The following is a 27,557-nucleotide window of genomic DNA, read 5'->3' as shown; positions in this document are numbered from 1 at the left end:
ATTATGTATATTATGTTTATAAAGATAGTATAGATGGGTAATAAAGCATCAGAATAATCTTCTTTATAATAATACTTATAAATTATAATTATAATATGTCAATGTCTCTGTAAACTATCTTAATTTTATACCAATATGGCAATATCCATTGCTGATATTATTTAAGGGGTTCTGTATATGCAATTTTAATAACAGAAAAATTTAAAACAATACCAGACACCAGTATACCATAATATATTATGTTATATTATATGTTTTACTTGTGATCTTCCATATTATAAGTACCATTATTAAAAATTGTTATTCTGAAAAGACTTTTTACAAAATATTATATACTACTTTTTTATAGAAAACAAATAAAATCCTCAAGTAATTTCAAAGTTATCTGTTTAATTTTACTCAGCTCAGAAAATATTATGAAGAAACAATTAAATATTTTATAATATTATACAATTATATAAATTACGAGCATAAAAATTATTTTTTTTCTTTATTATATATTACACTTCAGTTTTCAGTAGCTTATTTTATAGTAATGGAGCCATGGAAAGGGGTTCAAAAAATGGTATATGCAGTCACACAAAGTTTGAAATACATTAGTAATTTAGTACTAATATAATTTTCAATATTTTTTGTACTGTCTAGAATCTTTTAAATATATTTTATTTATTATATTACTGAATAATACATTTTAATTCGGTCGTAAAGCATCATTAATAATAATTAATGATGTAAAATATGGTTAATTATTGGTAAAAACTAAATACATTTATATTTTTTATTATAATTTGTAGGTACTATTATCCTATCTTAGAGGAAACATGATAATACTACGTACCTAATGCATCAAGGGCGGATTCAGCATGTATTTACGGTCGGGGCACTTTTAAAGAAAAATTATATAATATAGATATAGCCCCCCAAACCAATATGATACAAATGTATGTTTGTTAATATGTATTAAATTTTAAACATGTACCTACTATTTGAGCTCTCAGAGGTTAGTAGTCGCTATCTAGCGGCTAATGATTACAATTTTACAACTACCGGTGTACTTTTATCATTAATTTAAACAATTGATAAGATGATTGAAAAATACTTTAAAACTTAATAGAGATTAATCTTAATAGAAATTGATTATACTTCAATTCCACGATTTCAATAATATATTAAATTTAAGTATAATATTTTCAGCTGCATAAATAAAATAATGCATTATTTATTAGATTTGGAATATATGATAATGAATATAATATGATAAAGATAATGATAACAAAGTCGGCCATTTTGCAGCTATTCGAATTCGTTTCTCGACGGATTGTTTATGTTTTGTGTTCGCCAATCGGCAATCGGTATTCGTTGTATTTAATTTTTTCTATTCGGCAATCATTATTTTCTGTTCTGTCTGCTGTGTGAGTGTATCAATTTAATGTTCACTATTCATATTTCACTTCTCTAGTTCATTGAGTTCATTCTATAGTTAAGTCAAAAGTCGTTCCTATTGATTAGGTACTGCTCACCAACATTTCAGCTACGGAAGCCTTTTTCCGCAGTTCTACTTGCTGATTGTGCTCCGTTGTGGTTTTAAAGCAACATGAGTCGCCGTCGAATCCACGACAGTTACGAAGATCTATATGGTAAGATATTTTTTAATTTTCTCACATTTTCTGACGTTGTTTCATCAACGTGTTAAAGAGAACCTTGTGTAATGATTTACTTCTCTCTAAATAAAAATGATAAAAATACAATTACTTAACTTATCGATAACTCAAGTCTAGTCACTGATAGATGGTTCCTTTACACAGTACTCATGCTTGTTTTTATTTCATAACAGTTGATAATATATCATATTTACTTTTTTTGCTAATATGTACAGATTGTGTATTTCTTAATATAAAAAGTATTGTAAATTCAATTGAACCAATTGTAAATGCGTTAACACTTTATGTGTGCATAACCTAACCATTTTGGTTGGTTTTTGTATCAGTACCAACATTTCAACCAACACTATTTAAATGCTCTGCTGTGTTTCATTAATTTTATGTTCAAAATACAAGTTTACAAATTATACATGATCAATGTACCTGCATGGCTTAAAAATCATATTAAAGTTCAAATTGTTGTACATGATAATATCTAATTTGTGGTACTTAGTTTTACAGGTTCTAAAATGGTGTATACATAGTTGATAGATCCTATAGTCTATAGGATACTATAACTGTATAGACACTGGTCCATACTGTACATATAGTATAATGACATTTAATAACTATTCTGTTTAGTTTAAATGATAAAACATACAGTAAAAAAGTTAGGACTTGAAAATTTTGAATCTATCTATAATTTCCGTGGAATATTTACATAAACTATTATTATCAAATACATTTAAAGCTTCATTATTACTTTGTTTTTAAAAATAATTGTCTTGACATAGGTACTATGTAGTGTATTTAACCAAGTCTAAAAAAATCAGGTTTACAATTTTCACTATATGCCACTTATAATGCTCTGATATTTGACTAATTTACACTCTTATTCTTGTCTTAAATACAATCAGGTACCTATTTAAGATTACTAGTATAAATGTTCAATCTGGGATATACCACATCTGTATTTAGAGACTTGATTTAAATTATCTTCTATGTATGATACACAATCTACTTACAATGTTTTATGTATGCAACCAATATTTTATATTGATGTTCATAAGAAAATTATGAAATAATATTACTTATCTTGAAATTACAATAAACTGTTGTGATCTTAAAAAAATTATAGATATAAAATTAATTGTTGTAGTTTATTATTATTATATAAAAATTAATTTATATTTATGTCTTTAAGTAGCATTTATTTATTATTTATTATTTATTTATGCATAAATAAATAATTTGTTTTTATTGTAATTTTTAGGTGCTGACCGAGGCTATAAAAAGCGTCGTCGTGGTGGTTCTGAAAGTAATGATTTAGAAGATAGATTGGAAAGTCTTGTTCTTAAAGTTGGAGAAAATGTAATTTTTAAAAATTATTAATAAAGCTTCTTATTAAACATAAATTTGATCAGCAATATTGAAGTAAAATTAGTTTTATTGTTGCTTATAGTTTATTCATTTAAATGTTTAGAATATTTAGATATTTTAAAAACTTTTTATAAATTATTTTGTTTAATTATTTTACAATATATTTTTAATAATTTCATTTTTTGATTTATTTTTACAAACAGACAACTAGCACAATAGAAAGTAATTTAGAAGGTTTGGCTAGTGTACTAGATGGTGATATACAAAACTTTAAGAAAAAAGTACTAAAATTATTAGTAGAATGTGCCGTTAATATGCCAGAAAAATGTACAATTTATTCAACATTGGTTGGCTTGTTAAATGCAAAAAATTACAATTTTGGTGGTGAAGTAAGAAAACTTAATAATATAAAATAGTATATTACTCTTATTGTAGGTACTGTTTTATATTTTAATCATAATTTTTTTTTGAAAATTTAGTTTGTTGAAAACATTGTACGTTCTTTCAAAGATAGTTTAAAAAATAATTCTTGGAATGAAGCTAGAGTAGTTCTACGTTTCATTGGTGATTTGGTAAATTGTCATGTTGTATCAGCTAGTTCATTTGTACAACTTATGGGTAGTTTATTGGATGTTACTAAAGAAGATGGAGTTCCTAATGTACGCAAAGATTGGTAAGTAAAAGAATATATAGCTAAAAATTACAATTATAATGGTTAATGTATTTGTTTTTAATAGGTATTGTTATGCCGTTATGTCATGTCTACCATGGGTTGGTAGAGAATTATATGAAAAAAGAGAATCACCTCTTGAAATGTTATTGGCAACTATTGAGGTATATTTGAATAAACGTCCAAAAAAGCATGTTAATATGCTGCGGATTTGGTCCACAGATGTACCTCATCCTCAGGAAGAGTACTTGGAATGTTTGTGGAATCAGATTAAAAAACTGAAACACGACAGTTGGACAGAGACTATTATACCAAGACCTTACCTAACGTTTGACAATGTTTTGTGTGAAGCTCTTCAGCATAATTTACCACCTATTGTGCCACCTCCCCATCATAACGCTTGTGTATATCCAATGCCATGGGTTGTATACCGAATGTTTGATTATACAGATGTCACTGATGTGAGTGAATAATTAATGACACATACTTTTAGATAACATTTTTATATTTTAAACCAATACATACATTTAGGGTCACATTATGCCTGGCGCTCATTCCATTGAACGATTTTTAGTTGAAGAACATCTACAACAGATCATTGATATGTCTTCTAAAAATAGAAAAGAATGGTAATATTTAACAAAAAATTATATACATATATATTTATTATTTAATAGAGTGTTTTGATTTATGCATTTATTTATTTTTATTTTTAGTGCAACTAATTTAATGAACTTTGTTCACAAAAACAAAGTTCCTCTAGAGTATTGTATCGTTGAAGTGGTATTCAACTTAATGTTCCACCAGCCCAAACCAAAGTATTTAGAAGTAATGTTTGGCTCAGTCTTTATTGAATTATCTAAATTATCAACAAACACAATGCCACTTGTACTGGCTCAGACTACAGAAATATTATACTCCCGCATAGAATCCATGCATGTCTGTGCATTTGATAGGTATGTTACATTGTTACTTACTTTTATTTGCCACTTTTAAACAAGCAAATGTATTTTTTTTTAGGTTTGTATCATGGTTTGCATACCATTTAAGCAATTTTAAATTCAGTTGGTCCTGGCAAGAGTGGGCTGATTGTTTAGCATTGGATCCAGAACACCCAAAACCAAAATTTGTGCGCGAAGTCCTTCAGAAAGCCATGAGGTACACATGTCTTGTACTAATATTATAACAATTATTAATTATTGAAAATTGCATTGGTTATTTTTAGATTATCATTTTATGAGCGTATGCGTGATATTGTGCCACCAGATTTTGAACCTTTATTACCAGAGAAACCTGAACCAAAGTTTAAATATGCAACTGAAAAATCTAGTATGATTTCAAATTTTTTTTTATTACAATATTTAACCCATCAGCAGACGCTTATGCGCATTTTGTACAATAGTTATAGATTTATCAACATAACTTTATCTACGTAGGCTGATTATTACTGGAATTTTTCCTATTCCACAATAACGTTTTTGCTATAAATACTTAACAATTGTTATCTTTTTTTATGTCTTTCAAATTATAATCAACGTATGTTTCAGTCAATTCCGTCTGATCGTACGAAATATGTCTCGCACCTAGTCATGATATTATTTTTTTGTTATACAAATAATATTTTCTTTTTTGTTTTTCTTTATATATTGTTTTAATTGTTAACTGATTAAATTAATATGACTGATATTAGTAATATTGCACATATGTTACAAGAATTATCTGGCAAAGAAGTAAACAACTGTAGAGAATTAGAAAGTGACAGCAATCTTACTGATGAGAATATTGATTACGATAATTTTGATAGTGATTAGGAACAGAATGTTTCCAAACAATATTTGTATTAAAAATAAATAAATTACTTATCTTTCATCGTAATTAAATATATTTGAAAAACATTCTCTAGTATAAAGTACGACACATGCCTGCTCGTGTAATAATACATAGTAGGCGCGCTGCCTATCAAAAGGTTAAAATTAATTATTTTATTTTATTTTTCAGTGTTACCTGGTCAGTTCTTATCCAACACATTACTTACTAAAATACGTAATAAAACAACTCCTGAAGATGTACTTGAAATATTAAAAGAGCCATTAATGTCAGAAAATGGAGAAATCATGGAACCAGCAGATATTGCCATCTCAAATCCAACAAAAATTGATGCTTTTGTTCAAACATTGTTGTTTATAGCCAGCAAGTCTTTTTCACATGCTTTTGCAGCAATCACAAAGTTCATAAGTGTATTTAAGGTATGCATTATTATATTCATATGATCTGTGTTTGAATAAATTGTTTCTGAACTGAAAAGTTTTTTGCATTTAAAAAATCATAAGTTATATATATAATTTTGAATTAAAATTATATAGGCCTTAGGAGAAACTGATGATGGACAGTTGCAAATATTAAGAAGTACATTTGATTTATGGTGTGCAGATCAGCAAATGTTAACTGTACTTATAGACAAAATGTTAAAGACACAGATTATTGAATGTTCATCAGTGGCAAATTGGATATTTTCAAAAGAAATGATACCAGAGTTTACCAAGTAATCTATTTATAGTGAAGTTGAACAGCTCATGAATTTTTTCATTGGTGTGAATGGGTGGATCCTAAATATTGTTAGTGCCATGGACTCTTTGTATTGTACAATTTATTTTATGATACTGAGAGGGTATAAATAATAAATATATAGTCCATCAAGTCTTTACAATGATTAAATTATACAATAAACATTTTTTATTTTTCATTGTTAAACAAAATATTTAAAAAAAAAAACGTGCAATGATTTTGATAATCACTTTTCATGAGCTCAGCTATAGTTTAATTTTTCTTCAATTACTTAAAATAGTTTTATTTTTAATACTCATCAATCTTTTAGGCTGTATATTTGGGAGATATTGTCATTGACCATCAATAAGATGTCTAGACATGTGGATCGATTGACCAGAGAATTGAATGAAGCTAGAGAAAAGTTACGAACAACTGCAGCAACATCAAATAGTTCAGACGACAGTGATACAGAAACAGAAAAAGCTGAGGCAAAACCTCGGCAATCGACAACTACATTTGGTGGTCAAGTTCCAATGGATGTAGATGACAATGTTACTGAAGAGATGGTTGAACGTATGGAAGAGAAACTAGAAATGGCACAGGCTGATCAAAAAAATTTGTTTTTGATTGTTTTTCAGGTATATTGTATGGAAAAATAGAAATTGTATTGTATTACTTAATGTATTTTGCTATTTCAGAGATTCATAATGATATTATCTGAGCATTTAGTCAAATGTGATACAGATGATAGACCATTTGACACATATTGGTATAAATACACTGTTGGACGACTACAACAGGTGTTTTTAGCTGTAAGTATAACAATTCACATATCATATATCTTTCAAGGTTCACTTACAAAATAATATACTCTTACATTCTTAATAATACTTAGCTATTATATTTAATTATATGGTCACATTCCCCCATTCTGGTGCAATATTTAAACATTTTTATATTTATAAAATATTACTTTCTATAATTTTTAAATTATTTTTAATGTTAATAGAAATTTAAAATGTTCAAAAGTAATTTTTAATAATTTAAATTAGTCTGCTTAGAAATATACTTGTTTAAGTAGATCTTAAATTTTAAAATATTTAATCAAAAATATATTAAGTATGTTTGATATGAAAAATATAACCAAAAATAGCTAATTTTATTCATAACTTCTAAGATATATTAAACACTTGTAAAAGTTGGTGAATAATATTTAGGATAAATTGTTGTTTTATATATCTGTTTACTTAATATAAATCAAAGTCCTTTTTAATCATAACAATTATTTTCCAACTATCCTCTTTTTTTTACAATAATTGTTATCAATTTGTAATTGTTGTTTATACTGATCTTGATAAATTTGATGTACAATTGTGTTTTATTTGTTTTAATTAAATTCCCATTTTATTTTGTTTTCAGCATCATGAACAAGTGCAGAAATACAGCAGTACCCTAGAAGGATTACTTTTCACTCAAGATCTTGACATACATATCCTTGAAGTGTTCCATCAATTTTTAGCTCTTCGTTCTTAAGTGCCAGCATTTGTGTTCTTGTATTCTTACAACATAATATAATGTTTTAGGTTACCTTAATATTATTTGTTTGTTTAATTACTTGTACTCAAAATCAGTTATGATTCTATTTAAATAGTAAGACAATTGGCAATAGTTAAAAAAAAGGTTTTATTACTGTATAACATTTATAACATTATAATATGTTCAATTCTTTTTTGTATAATAAATTTCTTACAAAAAATGTAAGCATTATGATTGATATATTTCTAAAAATTCGTTGACATCTTCTTTAGAACCTAAAAATACTGGGGTTCTCTGATGCAGGGCTGTAGGTTGAATGTCCAGTATGGGTATCTTACCATTGCTCGCTAAGCCACCTGCCTCCTCGATTATGTAAGCCATTGGGTTTCCTTCGTATAATAGCCGTAACTAGTAAAGTATATTATTAATTATACTCATCAGGAGACTAAAAATATGTTATTTACATTATTATAGTTTAATTAAATCATACCTTGCCGTTTGGTGATTGTTTTGTTGCCGGGTACATGAATATACCTCCATACTTCATTGTACGGTGTACATCCGCAACCATCGAGCCAACATACCTGGCACCATAAGGTTTACCGCACTGAAAAAACCATTAAATATTTATTGTAATTATTAAATCATAAAAACATAAAGACACAAAATTACCTGTGGATCTTTTTTCCTCCTCACATACTCGGTTACTGATTTGTCCCACAAATGTGAATACCCTTCGTTGATGCTATAAATGTTTCCCTTGCTGGGTATTTTGATGTTACTTTCGGTCAACAAAAACTCACCAATCGACTGTTATGAGATTTGTGTTTTAATAGAATCACTCTTATGATAATATCAAAATGTATTGTATACATTATTATCTTGAAAACTTACTGGATCTAACATGAAACCATTGACTCCGCTCCCTTTGCCCAGCGCCAACACCATCATTGTTGCGCTGCCATAAAGCGCATAACCAGCAGCTACCATGTTCCTTCCTGGTTGAAAAGCATTTTCTACATTTGTCTCGTTGCTATCGTTGGTTTTTCTGCAAGTTATATAATTTTTATTGTTAATATGATATTATAATATTATTAATACCTCCTCTACCCCCTGAAAAAGATCTAAGTATGGAATTGATTATGAATTTGTTGTGTGTCAGTAAAGTATGGAGTATTTTTTTTTATAATAATACCTGTATGCATTAAACACTTTATTTTAATAATAAGAAACAAAATGTACAAAGTTCGGATGGCTTTTCATAACTTCTGTAGGAAAAGCACATTTGCTTTTATTGTAATATTGTTTCTTTTTCCTAGTAAATTAAAGTCAATGACAAGAAAGAAGGATTAATAATAATAAATGGATACGGTCACGTGGATAATATTATGTTAAGCACAAGTATAATGATTAGACAAGTAATAATAAAATAATATTATATAAAAATAATTTATATTGTGAGTAGGTAGGTACTTGAATATTCCAAATATTGAACCGATGGACACAAGGCAATCAATGTTGGACGATCCGTCCAGAGGGTCAAAACACACAACGTATTTACCGCGTTTTTCAGTCTCAATCTGAAAATAAATATAAAAAATATAAACTTATCAGATGTTCTGAAGACGATCAGTATTTAAACATTTTAAACTTTAAACAACGCTACTACAAAGTAAACCCGTTAAAAGTACCCAATTAATGAATAAACAACGAGTTGTGTACATTGCGATATCGTGAAAAAAAACATTAACAACTTCTATGCGTGCCGAACTGCCGAAATCACTATTTACAAAGACTCACCACTCACGAACCCAATAAAGGTATACCCTCGTTACTCGTTAGATCGAGTAAATATACACAGAAAATACGTTGATGTCGATGACACTGTTGGCTGTTGGCACAACATAAAATGTATAATAATAAAAACAACAACACTGTAAGGGCGTAAAGTACCTCTATCACAGTCTCGTTTTCTTCGCTGACCAGCATGTGGACCGTAAATGATGACGCCAACATGTTGATGAACAGTTCGTTGCTTAGCACGTCCAGTTTTTTGACGTCTTCGCCCTGCACGTTAGTGGACCCGTCCATGCCGTACCTATACGTATACAACACGAGAAAACAGTATGAATAAGACGATCTCATTTATCAGTACTGAGTAAGTATCGTAACAAATTAATGATGTTTGGCAAGTCGATTAACACAATTAACTCGAGTAGGTAACTATTAACATGGCTTGGTTTTTTTTTTCAGTTAACTTTTAAACCGTCTAATTTTCATTTAAAAGTGTTGTGTTAAACTGATCATTGGACGACATGACCAACACTGGAATAAAATAAACATGGTTATTGCTTACAGGTGTGTCAGTCCGGCCCTTCGCACGGCAGAGCTGACTGCCTTGACAGCCGTCTGAATGCTGGTCAACAGTTGAGTCAGATCTCCGGTGGCTGACGGCACCTTTTTCTGTTCGGCCAACACGAACCGCGTGAGCGTCATGCAGTTGGAATCGAACGCCGGTGGCTCGTACTGCTGCTGTTCCGACATCGCAAAGATGGGTTTCAAACGGGGTAGTTTTGATACCGGACGTACGCCGAAATAATCTATATACATATGAAAACATTCGATAGCACATTATTTGGTTAGGGATCGTCAATCGCATTACTAAATTATCTCGTACATTTATTCGTATAATAATTAATCATTAAATTGTCATTATTTGGTTATTATAGTAACAGATTTATTTAATCGATATAATAATATATTACCGCAAAACGTGGTAAACCACCGTAAGCCCACCGCCGATCGCGACATTTACTGTTATTAAATATTTTTAATTTTTTCGCGGCTGACAATGCATCTCGACACCTATACAATTTTTATACATTTATACTGGTTATAATGATACCTATAGATATAATTAAAAAGGCGTCAATAACGACGTTCAATTAGAACTCCCATGATGGAGCGATGAAAAAAAAAAAAATTGATTGTGAATTAATTTTTTGTTGATAGTTAATTTTTCTCTTATTTTTTTTCTAGTAATAGTTTAATTCTTTTTAATCTTTAAACTATTGATAAATGTTAATAAATTAACGAAAATAATCTTGATTATATGGACGTAAATATGCTAGGTGTGGTATCTTCTACAGTTGTTTTCTGACTTTCTGTCCTCTTAGAATACCGCCATATTATAGGCATAAATTACCTATATTGGATTCTGAGCAAAGTGATAAATGTAGGTATGTATTGGTTTTACAGTGATGAAGCGTGTTTTTGTTTTATGCGTGAAGTCACTTTTGATTGTAGAAAAAATATTTCAATTTTTAATTTTGACGATGACAACATTGACAACTATCAGAGAATTTAATCGTTTGGTTATTTTAGGATTTCAATATTAAAAATTCTCTGTACTTTTCAAAATAATAAGAATTTTGATTTTTTTTCATAAATATCTATAAACAATTTATGATTGGTAAAAAAGCATAATGATTTCTTATAAATTTGAATATTGAAATTAAAAAAAAAAGTTGAGAGCAAATTTACAATAATTTTTTATGAACGTATAAAGTTAAAATGTTGATTGATTCTTTTTTGAACAACTAATTTTCATGTATTATTATTATATTATCCCAAAGATCACAAAAACTGTTTTTTTTTAATTAAGTGTTCATACAGATGACATGCTACATGCATTAAATGTACACAAAATTATAAGGTGATAATACCGATAATATTTTGGTAATAATACTAATGAGCATGAAAATAAAAAAACACAGAAAATAAAGCATAACGTAAATTCTTAACAAAAAAAAAAAAAAAAGGTGATAAAACATGATTTTAAAAAACACAGGTAATAATAGATAAGATTAATAATTGAAGAATGCATTGATTGGTTAATGAATTTTCTCTCGATCTTTTCGCCGAAAAATGTTTTTATCGTGTTTGTTAACAGTGCCATATTTTGGCGATGCACAGTGTACACAAAAGTTTGATTAACCAATATCTTGGAGAACACTTGATCTGGTGTTCGTAGTTTCATACCACCATTATGGAGAGTTGGGTACTTGGGTGTAACGTTTCCCGGGAATATTCGTTATTCGTGCTATCGTAAAATGTTTATAGTCTTATATAGAACAAGAAGAAAAGCTCGTTGGGGTGAATTTGCCAGAGGGCGCCGTATCAGCATGATTTATGTGTGCCCCCAAAATATATTTGATAAAACTATATTAATTATAAATATCAAGTTTCAGTTAAATAGGGGTACGTAATTAATGCTTAAAGTATATTCATTATTCAACATATCTTATATGTACTACAATTCGAGTATATTTAATATTTAAGTTCATATTAAACATGTAGTATACTATTTCGCGGTACTTAATACTTATTTATTCTATTTCTATAACTGAGTAGGTATATAACTTAATTTTATTAAAAATATTAATAATTTAAACAATCAAAATATTCAATTAAAAAGGAAAAGTGTTTACATAATAGAAGGCGGTTTTAAATGATTCGCAAATAATATCGACTGGTATTGTAGGTAGGTACATTCTAAAATATATTCTAGAATCTTAAAAATGAGCCGTGATAAAAACATGTGAAGTTTACGGCAGCGTTTTAAATAAGATAATGAAAAACGTATTAAATATTTTAAATTGACAAATAATGAGTAACTGTGTCAAAAGAAAAACACTAGATAAAGCTTACGGAAAACCAAAAATAAAATGTTGCCACTTTCGTTGAAACGGCTAAAACAACGGTATGCATAACATGAGAAATAAATACGTACCTATATATTGTGATGTCATCATTTATATTTTATACAATGATCGTAAGCGCTGCATTAGAAAAATATATCTGAATATTTACTGGAGTAAATTCAGTTCGATTCTTATCCTTAAGAATTTAATAAGTTACAGTGGTTTTTTCTTTGGCTTTATACCTATTATTTTTCCTATAATTTAAATAATTTAATATTACTATATTTTAAAATATAATATTCTATAGGTACTAGGCAGTATAAATAAATATCCTTTAACTCGCCGTTGTTGCGTTTTGAAGAATTATATGTATAAAATAAAATAATCTTTCTGTATTATTATTTACTATAAATTTAGTTCATACCTATATATATATATATATCTACTGAAGTACTGAACGTAAAATATACTGATACACGTGTTGATAATTTATGTAGTATATCCATGTACGTATAGCCGTAATAACAAAAATAAATAGGTATTAAATAATAAAAACAAAAACAGATAAATATTTAAATTTACGTGGTGTGTAATTTGGATGAGTAGTGATGGATAATGAAGCATCATCAAAACTAATACATAAATAAATAAAATATCTATAGGTTACGAATTACATAATTTATGTGAATTGTGAGTAGTAAAAAGTTTGGAGAGAAGAGTAATAGTGAGGAGTGGCTAAAATTTTTTCGTCGCTTACCCATCTATGAACTTTTATTATATCGAAAGTTGCTTGCATATTATATACTATTATATATATAAAGTCAATTGTCTAGGATTTTTTAGCACGGCGCTAAATCGCCTAAATGCATAGCCTGTATAAAATATAATATTTATTAATATATGTTTACCTACGATGTGTATTGCAGTGTACCTACTTACCTCATATTATTTTATCATAGTACCTATAGGCTATAATATGTGCTATTTGGTAAACAGTTTACGAACAATATATAACAAAAATGCGCGTGAATGTATGTAATATACATATTGCCTGTGTATAAATTAATAATAAATATGTAATATTATATACATAAGCTCTCAAGCTTATTAATTTCTGAATTTATTCAAACTTCAACAGAAGTTTTCAGATTCTTTTGGAGCGTGTTTTGTAGAATATTATACTATCACTTAACTGAAAACTATATTCCTACTTTATGTAGTCCCTGAAATAACTTTCCTATATAAATTTAAAAATGTATACATAATATAGTACCTATATACTGCAGCAATATTACCTATAACGTGAGTTTATTAAGAATATTAAATACTAGCCATGATATAACGACACAGCGCATATTATTCTAGAGTATTACTGCTGTAACTACCTACCAGTGATCATAATATCGTTTGATTTTATAAACTATTATAATATATATATATATATATATAGATTCTGATAGTGACGAGTATACGCGGAAGCAAAGATTGTTATTAAATATTTTATAAGTAATAATTTAGACTAAGATTAAAACTTGAACTCTAAACATTATAATCTTTTTAATAATTATTTTCTTCTACATATACTCGTACATATAAACTCTTGAATACTATAATAGTCTATAACAGTACAACCGTATTATAAAGGTATAAAGATGTCAGTGAAATATGTTTATAATAATAATAATTATAATGATAATATACTTAGTAGGCATTTTTTTTAATATATTTTTTTTTTTTGATAACAATTTTGTAAATAACAACAACTATAATAATATAGTCCAAAATTCATAGTACAATAACGCACTATATTTACGTGATTATTGATTGCTTATATAATATCTAGATATCCATATTGAATATACATAATATTAAGTTTAATGTATCCACGACGTTAGGTGAATCAGTAAATATCTCTAGTTATAATTTAAAGGATAATTCTATTAAATATTCTTTAACATAATTTCATCAACAAATAAATAAAAATAAGGCTAAGTAAAAAAGTATATCATATATAATGTAATATATTAATGCTGGATTAGTTTTTTTTATGTTTATGCAAGTGTGAGGTTAAATATGTTAGGGACTTAAGAAACATAATGAGTGTTATTAATAATTATATCTGAGTAATAAAAAACAACAATTTAAATGCTTGGATAAAGTAGGTATATTAAAATAAACGGTGAATACTTATATATATAGATGATCTTATATATGGATGGCACTTAATTAATCACTCTGTACAATGTATGTACAAAGTTGTATACATCATTGACGCTATTGCATACACGCTCGAATTTCTGATAATTCTGTAAGAATGTGTTCATTAAACTCTAAAAGTCTGATTAGATTTTCATTTAACTATAAACTATATATATATATATATAGGTTATCGATTTCATTTCGAACACCTTGAACAACAATTTAATGAAATTATATTACATTGTAGTGGTATATATTATAACGAGCATTATGTCAGCTAGTCTTCATAATATATAATATGTTTACATATATTATACCTACTGTATAGTTATAGACCATTTTCATTAGTGATACCCAACCTTTTTTCTTCAGCGGGCCAGTTTGGTAAACAATTATCATAAAGTAAGCACTTTATAATGACCAAAAACAATCACAATTAAGCATATCGTACATCATCTCACTCTCACATTAGTTTGAACCTAGGTCAAGGAGTAAAAAGAATTTATTTTAAATTTACTGAATTGTTAATTGTTAGCCGGCTTACGAATTTTGAGTAGAACTGGTAGATTTTTTAGATAATTTTTGGTTACTATAAGTTTTAAATTTTGAAAGATTATGTGTAAGTAGGTTATACAATAATATCATTAATAATATAATTTTATTTCCACTTCTTTTTTATTTTCAGTTGATGAAAACGCTCATGATAATGTTTCATTGTTTTGATTACTTTAAAAACTGTTTTTTGATATAGTGAAAAATAACTTTAAGCATGTATAAAGAAAAAAAATAGATTATAGGTACTAAAATATAAGGTCTATGCGGACAACTAAAGCGTTAAAACTAACAAGCGTTTCGTGTAGTATCTATACTATCGGTGTTACTATGTTATCGGTGGTTTTTTAAATGTGTTATTTTTGTCTAAACTCATTTGAAACTACACGACTACACGAGTATATCGACAAAATTGCAAAATATTATCTTATTTTTTCTATTATATAAAAATATGGATTTATACACAATTTACAATTTTAAATATTGTTTAATCATTTTAAACAGTTTCATGCTCTTATAGATCACTCATATGGTTCTGTGACCTATTTGGCTATTTGTATAACTGTATGTTGTCAGCATAAATGCATGATATTTTATATTTCGGACAATGACAGCAGTGTATGGTTAGCATATATTCCAAAGCAATAGGTATAAGCAATGCGGCTGTATGTGATGCGTGTATTTGTATAGAAAATATATATGCATTTATTAATATCCACATTCGATTAAAAGTTGCTTGAAGCAACATGCTTCAAAACTTTTTATTTGCTTTTATTTTTGCAAGATAAAATACAAAAAAAAAACAAATAAATTTGAACTAGACCAATTACATTTAAGTTGTTAGTCTTAAGTATTAAGTATAAATTTAGGAAAGAAATTTGAATCAATATAATTTTTTTCTTGTAGGAACTTATGGTTGTATTTTTTTCGCATTATAACTTCCGTTGCTATACAAATGGGCGTTTTTAACGTGCAATATATTTTACGAGAATTTAAATTCGCTCAAAAGTGACAACAGTGTACACCCTTTAATTACACCAATAAATATTGCATCCCCAACCAATTGTGGCCGTAGCTGTACTGTTATTACACCTTTGGATCTTCCTTAAGCTCCCAATGGGGTGCGCAATAATGCTTACTTTCGGAAACACTGGATTAAACCATAATGGAGAGTAATAATGTTATTAATTAAAATCAGTTCAGCGGCATATTACAATAATAAACCGATATTTTACTGATTATGAATATTATTATATTATGTTATTACCCAACGACACTTGACTGTGATAAAGGTTTTAGGTCACTGTGGCGCGGGTGTACGTTCACGGCCAAAGCATGCGGAACTGTAATAGTTAATAAAATTATAATTTATAATCAAGAATATTTTATGTACATTTTATCATCTATTTAATAACATTATATATAGACTTCGTTAAATATACTAGGTAAATGATCAGTATTTGTATATTAAGCTGTAATAAAACTATAAAAAAAAACGTTGTTATATACTGGATCTTATAAATTATGATCAATTGTAGTTTTCTGCACTGAATAGTGTTTGCTATAGTTGGGAAATATACTATTACTATCAGTCATCACCTACTCGATTCCACATAAGACATTTAAACGTAAATATCGGGATATATGATTTTAAATCCATTTTTAAATAATATTTAATCGTACACACAAATCATATAATATTATAGTTTTTTAGTTGTACATTATTGAGAAAAGTGCACACATATATATTACTGGAGAAATTAAAAATAAGATAGATTTTATCAGACCTTTAGGCTTCAATTTTTCTTTCTCGTTTCTTCATTATTGTGTCATAAAAAGATAGGAATATAATCGACTATAAACATATATATATATACTTATGCAATTTATGCTATACATTATGCGTTATTACTTTCTAGACAGCATACTAATGTGATACCTACTTACAATAGCCGTTTTTTTAAATATATATATGTATTATATTCGAGTCTAGAGAAAAAAACCCATAAATTTAAGGAACCGACGTGATTACAAGTGTAATCATTGTCGTACGTTTTAAAACTATTGCCAACAGCTGCACATTTTTTTCCACTAACTACCTCATTTATTTATATAGTTTTTCTTATCAGCCATTTTTGAACTTTTCTTAGGCTTATTATTTATATAAAGTGAATACATTAATTTGCTTTGTTTAGATCGGACTTGAGACATATAACGCAGACGGTATTAGGAACTACAGAACAAACAATTTCGTTTCGACTATGCGAAGACGAAAAAGAAAATCGTCCACTCTCCATCCCACACAAAACAGTGATGTCAATACAATTTTTCTGGCGAATTTTACACAGATTTTTATTTTCATGGATACACAACCAGAGGCATTCCAGCGTCACTCCCACAATAAGTCAACGGTGTCGTAAAGGGAAAGCGAGGGGAAACCTTTAAAAAAATGGTCTTGTTCTTACCTTTGGATTTACGACGAGAACTGTTGTTATTGACGTTTAAGTTTGTTGCAAAGAATCTGAAGACGATGCGGCGTATCGCTTGACACTAAGCAAACAACTGATTAGTGTGGAGAGGAGTGAGGACTGCGCCACTGTGGGGAGTGGAGACTATTTGTAGACGCCGTGAAGGTCATATAGCTTACGAACAAATACACACACACACACGACACACACACACGGAAACGTGAGCGCACGCATGCGCAACTATAGATACTTGTTTACAAAGATTACGTAGTAGAATAATATTATTATTATGCATACGTGTATTGCTATCTACGACACGTAAAAAATATAAATGGTAACAAATCAACAACTACATTTGGTGGTGAGTTCCAGTCGTTCCAAATGACAATGTTACAGAAGAGGTGGTTGAACAACGCGTGGATGAGACTAGTCTAGAAATAGCAATAACTGAACAAAACAGTTTATTTTTATTTGTTTTTTAGGTGTATACTACGTATATGGCAAAATGAAAATGTAGTGAACAATGTATTATGTTATGAACATATTATTATATAACAAAATTATAGAATACTACGGTCTGAGACATATTTTAGGTCGTGAGTGGAGTGAAAACATTCATCACTCCACTCACGACGATTTTACACTGTTTTTTTTTTTTGTATACCTGTAATTTATGTACTGTATAATGTTTCATTTTTAACTTTGAGAGGGGCCAATTTGCTAGCAGTAGTTCATACTTTTGAGAGGTTCAAATGATAAATTTACAGTAATTTTTCCGGCGATTTTGAAAAATATGATTTTGTGTTTTTGTTGTAACTCAAAAATGAATAACAGCAAATTCTTAGTTTTTTATAAGTATTTAAAATTCAAATTTTTGAAAACGGCCACCTAAGCAACTAGCATAAATCGATATTAAATTTTCTTTTTTTGTATTTTTTTTTTTTTTTTGCGAGCAAACACTAATCTATTAACATTGCCACTTATATTCAAAATCTAAACGAACTACTCCTTCCTTTGATATATTAAAAACATAATTATACAAAGTGGCCAGAATTACGGGTTTCCATTATATGTTAACTTTTTTTAATATATTTTTTTACGAATATTGCACACTCAGCTTAATTTTAAAACCCACACATTAATCCATTCCCTCAAAAAATATTGTAAAATGAAAAATACACAGAAATACAACAGCTATCAATAGGTATATCAGCAGCATACCTTGATACTCGATAGTAACATTTAATTTATTCGCTTGTAAAAATTAACTTATTTGTTATTGTTGTTTCAAGCAAGCCATTCCAGTAAATATTCACACCTAATTTGAAAATCATACGACATTTCTTTCCTCGAAAAATACAAATTATTCAATATGGCTAGAACTACGTTAAATATTCCATTAAATTTAATATTAAAAATTATGTTTTGCGAAATTTTTATTTTTAAAAATATATTGCACATCAATACGTCATAACCATAATCATACAAACTAAGATATAAAATAAGTACATTAAATACATACTACACTTTTTATCCCCATAAAATTATGTAAAATGAAAAATAGATAGAAACGACCATCGACATGTAATATAGGCAAATTTCCTATAAAAAAATTAATTTATTCGATAGTGAAAATTATGATTTATTATATAATTTTTGTTCAACGAATATACAGTAGTTAAATTATTCGCAAGAAAATGTATCTTTTTTTTATATTCAAACGAAACTCCTTTGTCCGAAAATTAAAAATATACAAAGTGATCATTAGATTTCTATTAAAAATTATCTTTTTTTAAATTACATTTCTTACTAATATATTATTTATATTGTAAGACAAACCTGTAAACATGTAAACTTAATTTTGAAATTCACAAAACAGTCTTTACCCCGTATAATTAGAAAAAAATAAAAATTAATAGAAACAACCATAAACAATAGTATCAGTAGTATCACCAGAATATTTCGTAAACATTTGTAGACTCTTATTTAACCAGAAAGATTCAAAAAATATATTTATATACATTTCTATTAATATGTCTGCATTAGAAAAAAGTAGTAATTTTTATTGTAAATTAAACATTTTATAACAATTAATCAAATTTCATCAAAAAGTCTGAAATTATTATTCTGAAAGATAAAAATCGTATATTAATAATATATAAAAAAAAAATTAAAATACAAAAAATATAGTATAAAATAAAAAAAATTGCCTATTTTATTTATAACCTCTTACGATACATTTAACACTTGCAAAAGTTGGAAAATAGTATACTTAGTATAAAATCTTATTCAAAATATCTGTTTGCTTAATACAATTCTAAGTCTTTACTAACTATTACTTTAACTTTCCTCCATCTCCTTCAAATTACTATCAATTTATCATTGTTTTTTTTTTTTTTTTTTTTAATTTTTCACTAATTGTTTTCTATTTATTGTTACTGTATATACTATATATACTAATTTTGATTAATTCAATATACAAGTATGTTTTATTTGTTTTGATTAACTTCACGTTTTACGAGATTTTGTATTTTGTTTTCAGCATCATGAACAAGTGCAGAATTACAGCAGTACCCAAGAATAATTACTTTTCACTCAAGATCTTGACATACATATCCTTGAAGTGTTCCATCAATTTTTAGCTCTTCGTTCTTAAGTGCATCTGTGTTCTTATAACATAATATAATGTTTTAGGTTACCTTAATATTATTTGTTTGTTTAATTACTTGTACTCAAAATCAGTGATAATTCTATTTAAATAGTAAGACAATTGGCAAAAGTTAAAAAAAAGTTATATTACTGTATAACATTTATAACATTATACTATGTTCAATTCTTTTTTGTATAATAAATTTCTTACAAAAAATGTAAGCATTATGATTGATATACGTCTAACAATATCAGTTTTGATTTTATTTGAATACTATATTATTTAAAAACAATTGGCATTAGTTAAAGAAGAAGAAAAAAGTCTAATTATTACTGTATAATTATTAATTGTTAAAACATTATGTATTCAATAATTTTTGTATAATATTTTTTTTTACGAAAAATGTAAGCGTTAAAGTTATATTATATCTAGATATTCTTTGACATCTTCTTTGGAACCTAAAAATACTGGGCATCTCTGATGAAGAGCTGTAGGTTGAATGTCCAATATGGGTATCTTACCATTGCTCGCTAAGCCACCTGCCTCTTCGATTATGTAAGCCATTGGGTTTCCTTCGTATAATAGCCGTAACTAGTCAAGTATATTATCGATTATATTCACGAGGTGACTAAAAATATTTTATTTACATTATTATAGTTTAAATCATACCTTGCCGTTTGGTGATTGTTTTGTTGCCGGGTACATGAATATACCTCCATACTTCAGTGTACGGTGTACATCCGCAACCATCGAGCCAACATACCTGGCACCATAAGGTTTACCGCACTGAAAAAACCATTAAATATTTATTGTAATTATTAAATCATAAAAACATAATGACACAAAATTACCTGTGGATCTTTTTTCCTCCTCACATACTCGGTTACGGATTTGTCCCACAAATGTGAATACCCTTCGTTGATGCTATAAATGTTTCCCTTGCTGGGTATTTTGATGTTACTTTCGGTCAACACAAACTCACCAACCGACTGTTATAATGAGATTGGTGTTTTTTAAATATAATCACTCTAATGATGATATCAAATTTTATTATATATTCTATTATCCTGACAACTTACCGGATCCAACATAAACCCATTGATTCCTCTCCCTTTGCCCAGCGCCAACACCATCATTGTTGCGCTGCCGTAAAGCGCATAACCGGCGGCTACCATGTTCCTTCCTGGTTGAAAAGCATTTTCTACATTTGTCTCGTTGCTATTGTTGGTTTTCCTGCGAGTTAAATGTAATGTTATTGTTATTATGTTTATTTTTTTGTGTAATATTATTGTAATATATGACAATGACCATTTCTTTATTTGTTAAGCTATTAGTTAGCATTAAGATAGGTTATGTCGAAGAGATTTGACTTAACTAAAATAATTAAATAGTTATAATTATTTCTCTCTACTGCACACATTTATTATAAATTATTATTATTTATTAATTTTAAGGGGATGATTTAAATATTAATAATATTTTCTAATATTATTAGAATGACAATATTTTACTGTTCTGTCTTTTTTTATTTTTTTTCCTATGCTACACTATTAAGATCAACAATATATATTTATGTTTATGATTATGATTAAATAGTATGTATTATGTTAGATTTTAATAACTATAAATAATTTTTGGGATATATTTATGGATAAACTTAAGATTTAATCCCTCTGAAGACCCGTAGATAGTATTGGCTTACAGAGAGCTTATTTAGTCGAAACATTTCTTAACGTCGACGACGCACAATCAGGCGTACAAAAATACTGTCTCTTTTTCATTTGTTAATGAATATTATATTTGTATCAGTAAAATATGGACCTTGAGTATGTTATGCGTCAGTATAGTTATTAATATTATGAAATTATAAATAGTATCATGTTTGTAAGTACTTGTATATTCCAAATATTGAACCGATGGACACAAGGCAATCGATATTGGATGACCCGTCCAGAGGGTCGAAACACACAATATATTTACCACGTTTTTCCGTCTCAATCTAAACACATAAATAGAAAATATTGAAAAACCGAATGTTTCACATAGCATAACTTAGAGTGCAGTTTTTTAAACTTTAATACACCTTTGATGCATATTAAAAGTAATTGATAAAATATAAAGAACGAGTTGTGTACATTGCGAAGAAAAAACATAAACAATTTCTATGCGTGCCGAAATTACTATTTAGCAAGAATCCTAGATATACCCTCGTTAGATCGAGTAAATATACACAGAAAATACACTGATGACACTGTTGGCTGTTGGCACAACATAAAATGTATAATAATAAAAACAACACGGTAAGGGCGTAAAGTACCTCTATCACAGTCTCGTTTTCTTCGCTGACCAGCAAGTGGACCGTAAAGGACGATGCCAACATGTTGATGAACAGTTCGTTGCTTAGCACGTCCAGCTTTTTGACGTCTTCGCCCTGCACGTTAGTGGACCCGTCCATGCCGTACCTATACGTATACAATACGAGAAAGTAGTATGAATAAGACGATCATTTATAAGTACTGAGCAGGTATTGTAACAAATTAATGATGTTTGGCAAATCGATTAACACAATTAACTCGAGTATTAATATTGCGTTGTTTTTTTTTTTTGAATTCCGTCTAATTTCTATTTACAAGTGTTGTGTTATAACTGATCATTGGATGACATGACCAACACCAACACTTGAGTAAGATAAACAGGGTTATTGCTTACAGGTTTGTCAGTCCAGCCCTTCGCACGGCCGAGCTGACTGCCTTGACAGCGGTCTGAATGCTGGTCAACAGTTGGCTCAGGTCCCCGGTGGCAGCGTGCACTTTTTTCTGTTCGGCCAACACGTACCGCGTGAGCGTCATGCAGTTGGAATCGAACGCCGGTGGATCGTACTGCTGCTGTTCCGACATCGCAAAGATGGGTTTCAAACGGGGTAGTTTTGATACCGGACGTACGCCGAGATAATCTATATACATATGAAAACATTCGATAGCACATTATTTGGTTAGGGATCGTCAATCGCATTACTATATTATCTCGTACATTTATTCGTATAATAATTAATCATTAAATTATCGTTATTTGGTTATTAGTAACGGGTTTATTTAATTGATATAACAATAATATATTACCGCGAAATGTGGTAAACCTTCGTAGGCCCACCGTCGATCGCGAAATTTAATGTTTTAAATGTTTTTTCACTTTGTTTTTTCGGCTGAAAATCACTATACCTATTGAGTTATTATAAATGTATACTAGTTATATAATATTAAATAATTATAAATGCGATGCATGTAAATAATATAAGATTCATATGCCGCCACACTAAACATTTTAACTCAGCACCTTGTATAATAACCCTTGATTCTGCTTTTATACGCTCAATTCTCGACTATGGGTCAACCATTCGAAATCCTTATCTCAAAACTGAAATAAAACTTTTTGAACGAGTGCAGAATCGCTTCCTTTAGCTATGTCGGTTTCTTACTAAAAATTGAACTCTCCCAACATTCATATCAACCTGTCATGGACGCACTTAATTTCTTTTCTCTCGAGGACAGGCGACTAATTGTGGATCGTACCTTCCTTTTGAAATTAAAAAATTAATTCAGAGTAAAATTGATGTTCCGTGACTTCTTGACCGTATTAGCTTTAGAGTTCCTACCACCAATACTAGATCAACTGAGTCCTTTTACATCCCAACTTTCCGTTCTAACTTTTTATCTAATGATCCTTTGGTTAGAGCTTTGCGCAGCTTAAATAATAATAAAGTTGATATAATATGGCCATAAGTTTACGTTAATCTATGTATTATCTATAATGTTATATATTTAAAAAGCCGATTGGAGTTCATATCAATATAAACCAATAACGTTAATTTAGAACTCGCTTGATGGAGCAAGGATAAAAAAAATAAAGAAAGAAAGAATCGATTGTAAATTGAGTTTTTCGCCGATGGTTCGGTTCATTTCTCTTATTTTTATAATAGTTAAATTCACTTTAATATAAATTGTATTGTTCAAGTTTTATTTAGTACGCTATAGATGCACTGACTATTTGATTTAAAGCGATAATAATGTATATAATATGATATTTGATATTTAATGTATGTTTATTAATGAGTGCTACAGTATACATAGGTACCTAAAAAATTATAAAATCATATAATATTATTTTCCACATTTGAGGTATAATAATCTCCAAACAATACCCTCAATGGCATGTTTGAATACATACATATTGCCCACGCGTATGAATATAACCGTTCACGAGTATGTTCAACAATTTCAAAGTATTATAATTTATAATATACACACTACACAGGTATCATTTTTTTGTTTTTATACAAGCTAAATTATAACAGTACAATGATAATATTCTAGAGTCTAGAGTAATATAGGTAGCTGCCAGTGACCATATCATTTGATTTGATAAACTACAGATTTTATTGTGATGTTTATTTACACGGAAATGCAAACATAGTTACTTAATATTTCATGTAACTAAGATATGAAAGTTTAAATTCTAAACATTTATCATTTTTGAGTAAATGTTTATAATTATTATTTTATTTTCCGTATTATACTTTTATACTCATACATTTTTAAATACTATAACTGTACTATAATGTATGTACATCACTATATTGTACAATGTACTTGACTGTCTTGACTTATCAGTTATCGCATTATTGTATTAATTATAAACTATACGTATATTATATACCATGATTTAACGATTTGGTATATTAAAAAATTAAGATGTCATAGCAGTGTGTTTGTAATAATAATTATAGTAATAATATAGTTTATTTTTTTTTTGTCGATTATACAATTTCATAAACAACATTAATAATATGGTCCAAAATTCAAGATTCATTACCTAATGCATTAATTACAAAATACAAATAGTAATTCTAACTATCAGTATCCGGATTCCGGGTGCTGGGTGAACCACTCAATATATCTAATCATAATTAATAGCTTTTAAATTCATAAAATATATAAATAGGTCTATGTGGAATAACTAATTATTTCCTACAAACGATGCATACTATATTATAATATATGTGACATGGTGTTATCAGTGGTTTTCCAACTTAATTTTAATTTTTAATATACAAAATATGTGTATTATATATTTATTTATTTATATTATATATTTATATGTAATAATATTACAAAATACAATTAATTAAATGTTGTAAAAATACGATTTAATAAAATCATAGTGTTATGAAAAATGTTTTATTATAATTGTTCTGTGACCTATTTGTAAGTATGTATGTATGTATGTATGTATATATGTATGTATGTGTGTGTGAAAGTATGTTACTGTATACTCGAAGGATACAGATGTATGTGTATACTGTCCGTTAGATTAGCAGTTTAGCAGGTTAGTTAGCCTTAGGACTATGCATATTATATTATGAGTGTATATGCGTTTTTATTGAAAATTTTATCCACATTCGATTAAAAGTGATTCCTAAACTATTATCTCTCGCTGCTCATTTAAAAAATACCTTAAAAAATCAACAACCCGCAAAACCCCCTTCTCACACAAAACAAAAATTTGAGTTTTAAACAAGCAGCTTTAAACACCCTTAATTATTCAATACTTATCCTCACGCCTCACCCCCCTACTAAGTGTGCTGCTTACTATAACTATTACTGTAAATACTATTACTATTTACTACACATTTGGATCTTCCGTAAGCCCTTAATGGAGTGCACGAGCGAATATAGATTTCTATACGAGATATATCTGATCAAAAATACATATATAAGTTCCTACACAATAAAAAAGGTACATATGTAAATTCCTACTCAGTAAAAAAAAGGTACGTATGTAAGTTCTTGCTTTGCATATATTAGTATATTACTATAAATAATTATTAAATAATTGAAAAAAAATTACAATTTATTTAATAATTCAATTTATAAGTTATCATTCTGATGATACTGTCATACATTTTAATATGTATAATAATTCATAGTTGTAAAAAATGTGTATTTTATATGGTTTATTTCGGACATAGTCATAATGGTTAATTTTGTTTGTAGAATACTCGTATAAGTTCGATGTATATACGTATCTTTTTCCGCTGTGTAGGAACCTACTAAGTACATACCTTTTTTTATAGCGTGTAGAAACTTACGGTTCTCCGAGTGCACGAGATATTACTTATTATATTAGGAAACACCGAATTAAACCATGGTGGAGTGTAATATTAATATCGTTATTATAATTAAGGTCAGTTTAGCAGCATATTACAATAACAATAATAAATCGATATTATAGGTACTGCGGAGTGCGGATAATGAATATTATATTATATTTTTACCTAACGACATTCGATTGTAATCGTCTTAGGTCAATTAAGCACAGAGATGCTCGTTCAAAGTTAAACATGTGGAATTGTAATAGTTCAATTACTCAATTTACTCATTAAATCAAATATTCTATATAATAAAATAATACTATGTAATATGCATTATAATTGTGAATATTTGTTCAACGTGACAACCTTTTTAAATGAAAACCGTAAAAATCACATTTTTAACCTGCCTACTATAGGTAATTATGATTACAATGCTACAGATAGTCTGCAGTGTAAAAATAGGAAGGAAAATGAAGTTCCGTAATATATAATAATTATTTGCATTTTGTATATTATGTTATATTTTTAATTATTATATATCTGAAAAAACATAGGCCGTAATTCAGAAGACATTAAATTTGGAAAAAATAAAACTGAAAAAGATTGTTCTTGTTTTTACCTTTGGATTTATGACGAGAACCGCGTTGTTAATTTGTTATCCTCGAAGTTGAAATTTGTTGCAAAGAATCAGTAGACAGTGCACCGTACCAATGAGCAAACGACTGATTAGTAAGAACTCTGCGACTTTAGAGAGTGGAGACTATTAATCTACAATTAATAAAATTAACACCGGGAGGGTAATCGCTTCGAATAAATGCACACAATAGGAGCGTGTGCGTGCGCATAAACAATTATATTTGTTTACAAAGATTACATAGTAGACTAATATTATTACGTGTGTATGCGTATGTATAATGAATAATATCGGATGTATTATGCAAATTGTTCGTAAATAATGACTTAAAAGTCTAATATCATGAAATATTAGACATTTAGCAGTAGTGACTTACAGACATATTTAATATTACGAATTACGATGTTTATTAATATAATTGCAAAGTAAA

The 27,557-nt window shown here is 28.3% G+C and overlaps 3 protein-coding genes across 5 annotated transcripts; 1 reads left to right on the top strand and 2 right to left on the bottom strand.

Moving 5' to 3' along the window:
* Positions 1 to 1,304: 1,304 nt before the first annotated feature.
* LOC132919287 (nuclear cap-binding protein subunit 1) lies at positions 1,305 to 7,998 on the top strand. Its single transcript, XM_060980723.1, has 14 exons — positions 1,305 to 1,637; positions 2,914 to 3,011; positions 3,224 to 3,409; positions 3,500 to 3,693; positions 3,758 to 4,151; positions 4,222 to 4,319; positions 4,407 to 4,646; positions 4,711 to 4,848; positions 4,916 to 5,019; positions 5,689 to 5,936; positions 6,054 to 6,232; positions 6,566 to 6,875; positions 6,936 to 7,049; positions 7,657 to 7,998. The coding sequence occupies exons 1-14, from the start codon at positions 1,595 to 1,597 to the stop codon at positions 7,768 to 7,770; spliced, it is 2,460 nt and encodes an 819-aa protein (XP_060836706.1). The 5' UTR covers positions 1,305 to 1,594; the 3' UTR covers positions 7,771 to 7,998.
* Positions 7,906 to 17,850, bottom strand: LOC132919288 (fructose-1,6-bisphosphatase 1-like). 3 transcript variants are annotated; one of them, XM_060980726.1, is made up of 9 exons: positions 17,693 to 17,837; positions 16,495 to 16,570; positions 10,130 to 10,373; positions 9,727 to 9,871; positions 9,247 to 9,353; positions 8,668 to 8,821; positions 8,446 to 8,583; positions 8,264 to 8,380; positions 7,906 to 8,181 (listed from the first exon to the last, which is right to left on the bottom strand). In XM_060980726.1, the coding sequence occupies exons 3-9, from the start codon at positions 10,315 to 10,317 to the stop codon at positions 8,002 to 8,004; spliced, it is 1,029 nt and encodes a 342-aa protein (XP_060836709.1). In that variant the 5' UTR covers positions 10,318 to 10,373; positions 16,495 to 16,570; positions 17,693 to 17,837; the 3' UTR covers positions 7,906 to 8,001. The 3 variants fall into 3 exon arrangements, with proteins under 3 accessions (XP_060836709.1, XP_060836707.1, XP_060836708.1); XM_060980724.1 differs by lacking the exon at positions 16,495 to 16,570 and adding an exon at positions 10,539 to 10,638 and having other exon boundaries at positions 17,693 to 17,825; XM_060980725.1 differs by lacking the exon at positions 16,495 to 16,570 and having other exon boundaries at positions 17,693 to 17,850.
* A 2,615-nt stretch (positions 17,851 to 20,465) lies between these two features.
* On the bottom strand, positions 20,466 to 27,273 carry LOC132919289 (fructose-1,6-bisphosphatase 1-like). The gene is made up of 8 exons (XM_060980727.1): positions 27,113 to 27,273; positions 23,055 to 23,298; positions 22,663 to 22,807; positions 22,238 to 22,344; positions 21,425 to 21,578; positions 21,197 to 21,334; positions 21,015 to 21,131; positions 20,466 to 20,936 (listed from the first exon to the last, which is right to left on the bottom strand). Exons 2-8 carry the CDS (start codon positions 23,240 to 23,242, stop codon positions 20,763 to 20,765), a joined length of 1,023 nt encoding a protein of 340 aa, XP_060836710.1. The 5' UTR covers positions 23,243 to 23,298; positions 27,113 to 27,273; the 3' UTR covers positions 20,466 to 20,762.
* Positions 27,274 to 27,557: the final 284 nt, after the last annotated feature.

This window comes from Rhopalosiphum padi, chromosome 2, assembly GCF_020882245.1.
Source record: "Rhopalosiphum padi isolate XX-2018 chromosome 2, ASM2088224v1, whole genome shotgun sequence".
Taxonomy (NCBI): Eukaryota; Metazoa; Arthropoda; class Insecta; order Hemiptera; family Aphididae; genus Rhopalosiphum; species Rhopalosiphum padi.
The sequence above is the reverse complement of the archived record's forward strand: the minus strand, read 5'-3'. Positions and strand labels throughout refer to the sequence as shown.

What these genes read in the sequence shown, in the direction of transcription:
- LOC132919287 (XM_060980723.1), top strand. Translation starts at nt 1,595, where the DNA reads ATGAGTCGCCGTCGAATCCACGACAGTTACGAAGATCTATATG. An exon ending in GTCCTTCAGAAAGCCATGAG is followed by an intron (nt 4,849 to 4,915) that starts GTACACATGTCT and finishes GGTTATTTTTAG; the next exon opens with ATTATCATTTTATGAGCGTA. An exon ending in TACAACAGGTGTTTTTAGCT is followed by an intron (nt 7,050 to 7,656) that starts GTAAGTATAACA and finishes TTTTGTTTTCAG; the next exon opens with CATCATGAACAAGTGCAGAA.
- LOC132919288 (XM_060980724.1), bottom strand. Translation starts at nt 10,584, where the DNA reads ATGTCGCGATCGGCGGTGGGCTTACGGTGGTTTACCACGTTTTGCG. An exon ending in TCAATATTTGGAATATTCAA is followed by an intron (nt 8,822 to 9,246) that starts GTACCTACCTAC and finishes TATAACTTGCAG; the next exon opens with AAAAACCAACGATAGCAACG. An exon ending in AACAATCACCAAACGGCAAG is followed by an intron (nt 8,182 to 8,263) that starts GTATGATTTAAT and finishes ATACTTTACTAG; the next exon opens with TTACGGCTATTATACGAAGG.
- LOC132919289 (XM_060980727.1), bottom strand. Translation starts at nt 23,242, where the DNA reads ATGTCGGAACAGCAGCAGTACGATCCACCGGCGTTCGATTCCAACTGC. An exon ending in AGGGCTGGACTGACAAACCT is followed by an intron (nt 22,808 to 23,054) that starts GTAAGCAATAAC and finishes GTATACGTATAG; the next exon opens with GTACGGCATGGACGGGTCCA. An exon ending in TCAATATTTGGAATATACAA is followed by an intron (nt 21,579 to 22,237) that starts GTACTTACAAAC and finishes TTTAACTCGCAG; the next exon opens with GAAAACCAACAATAGCAACG.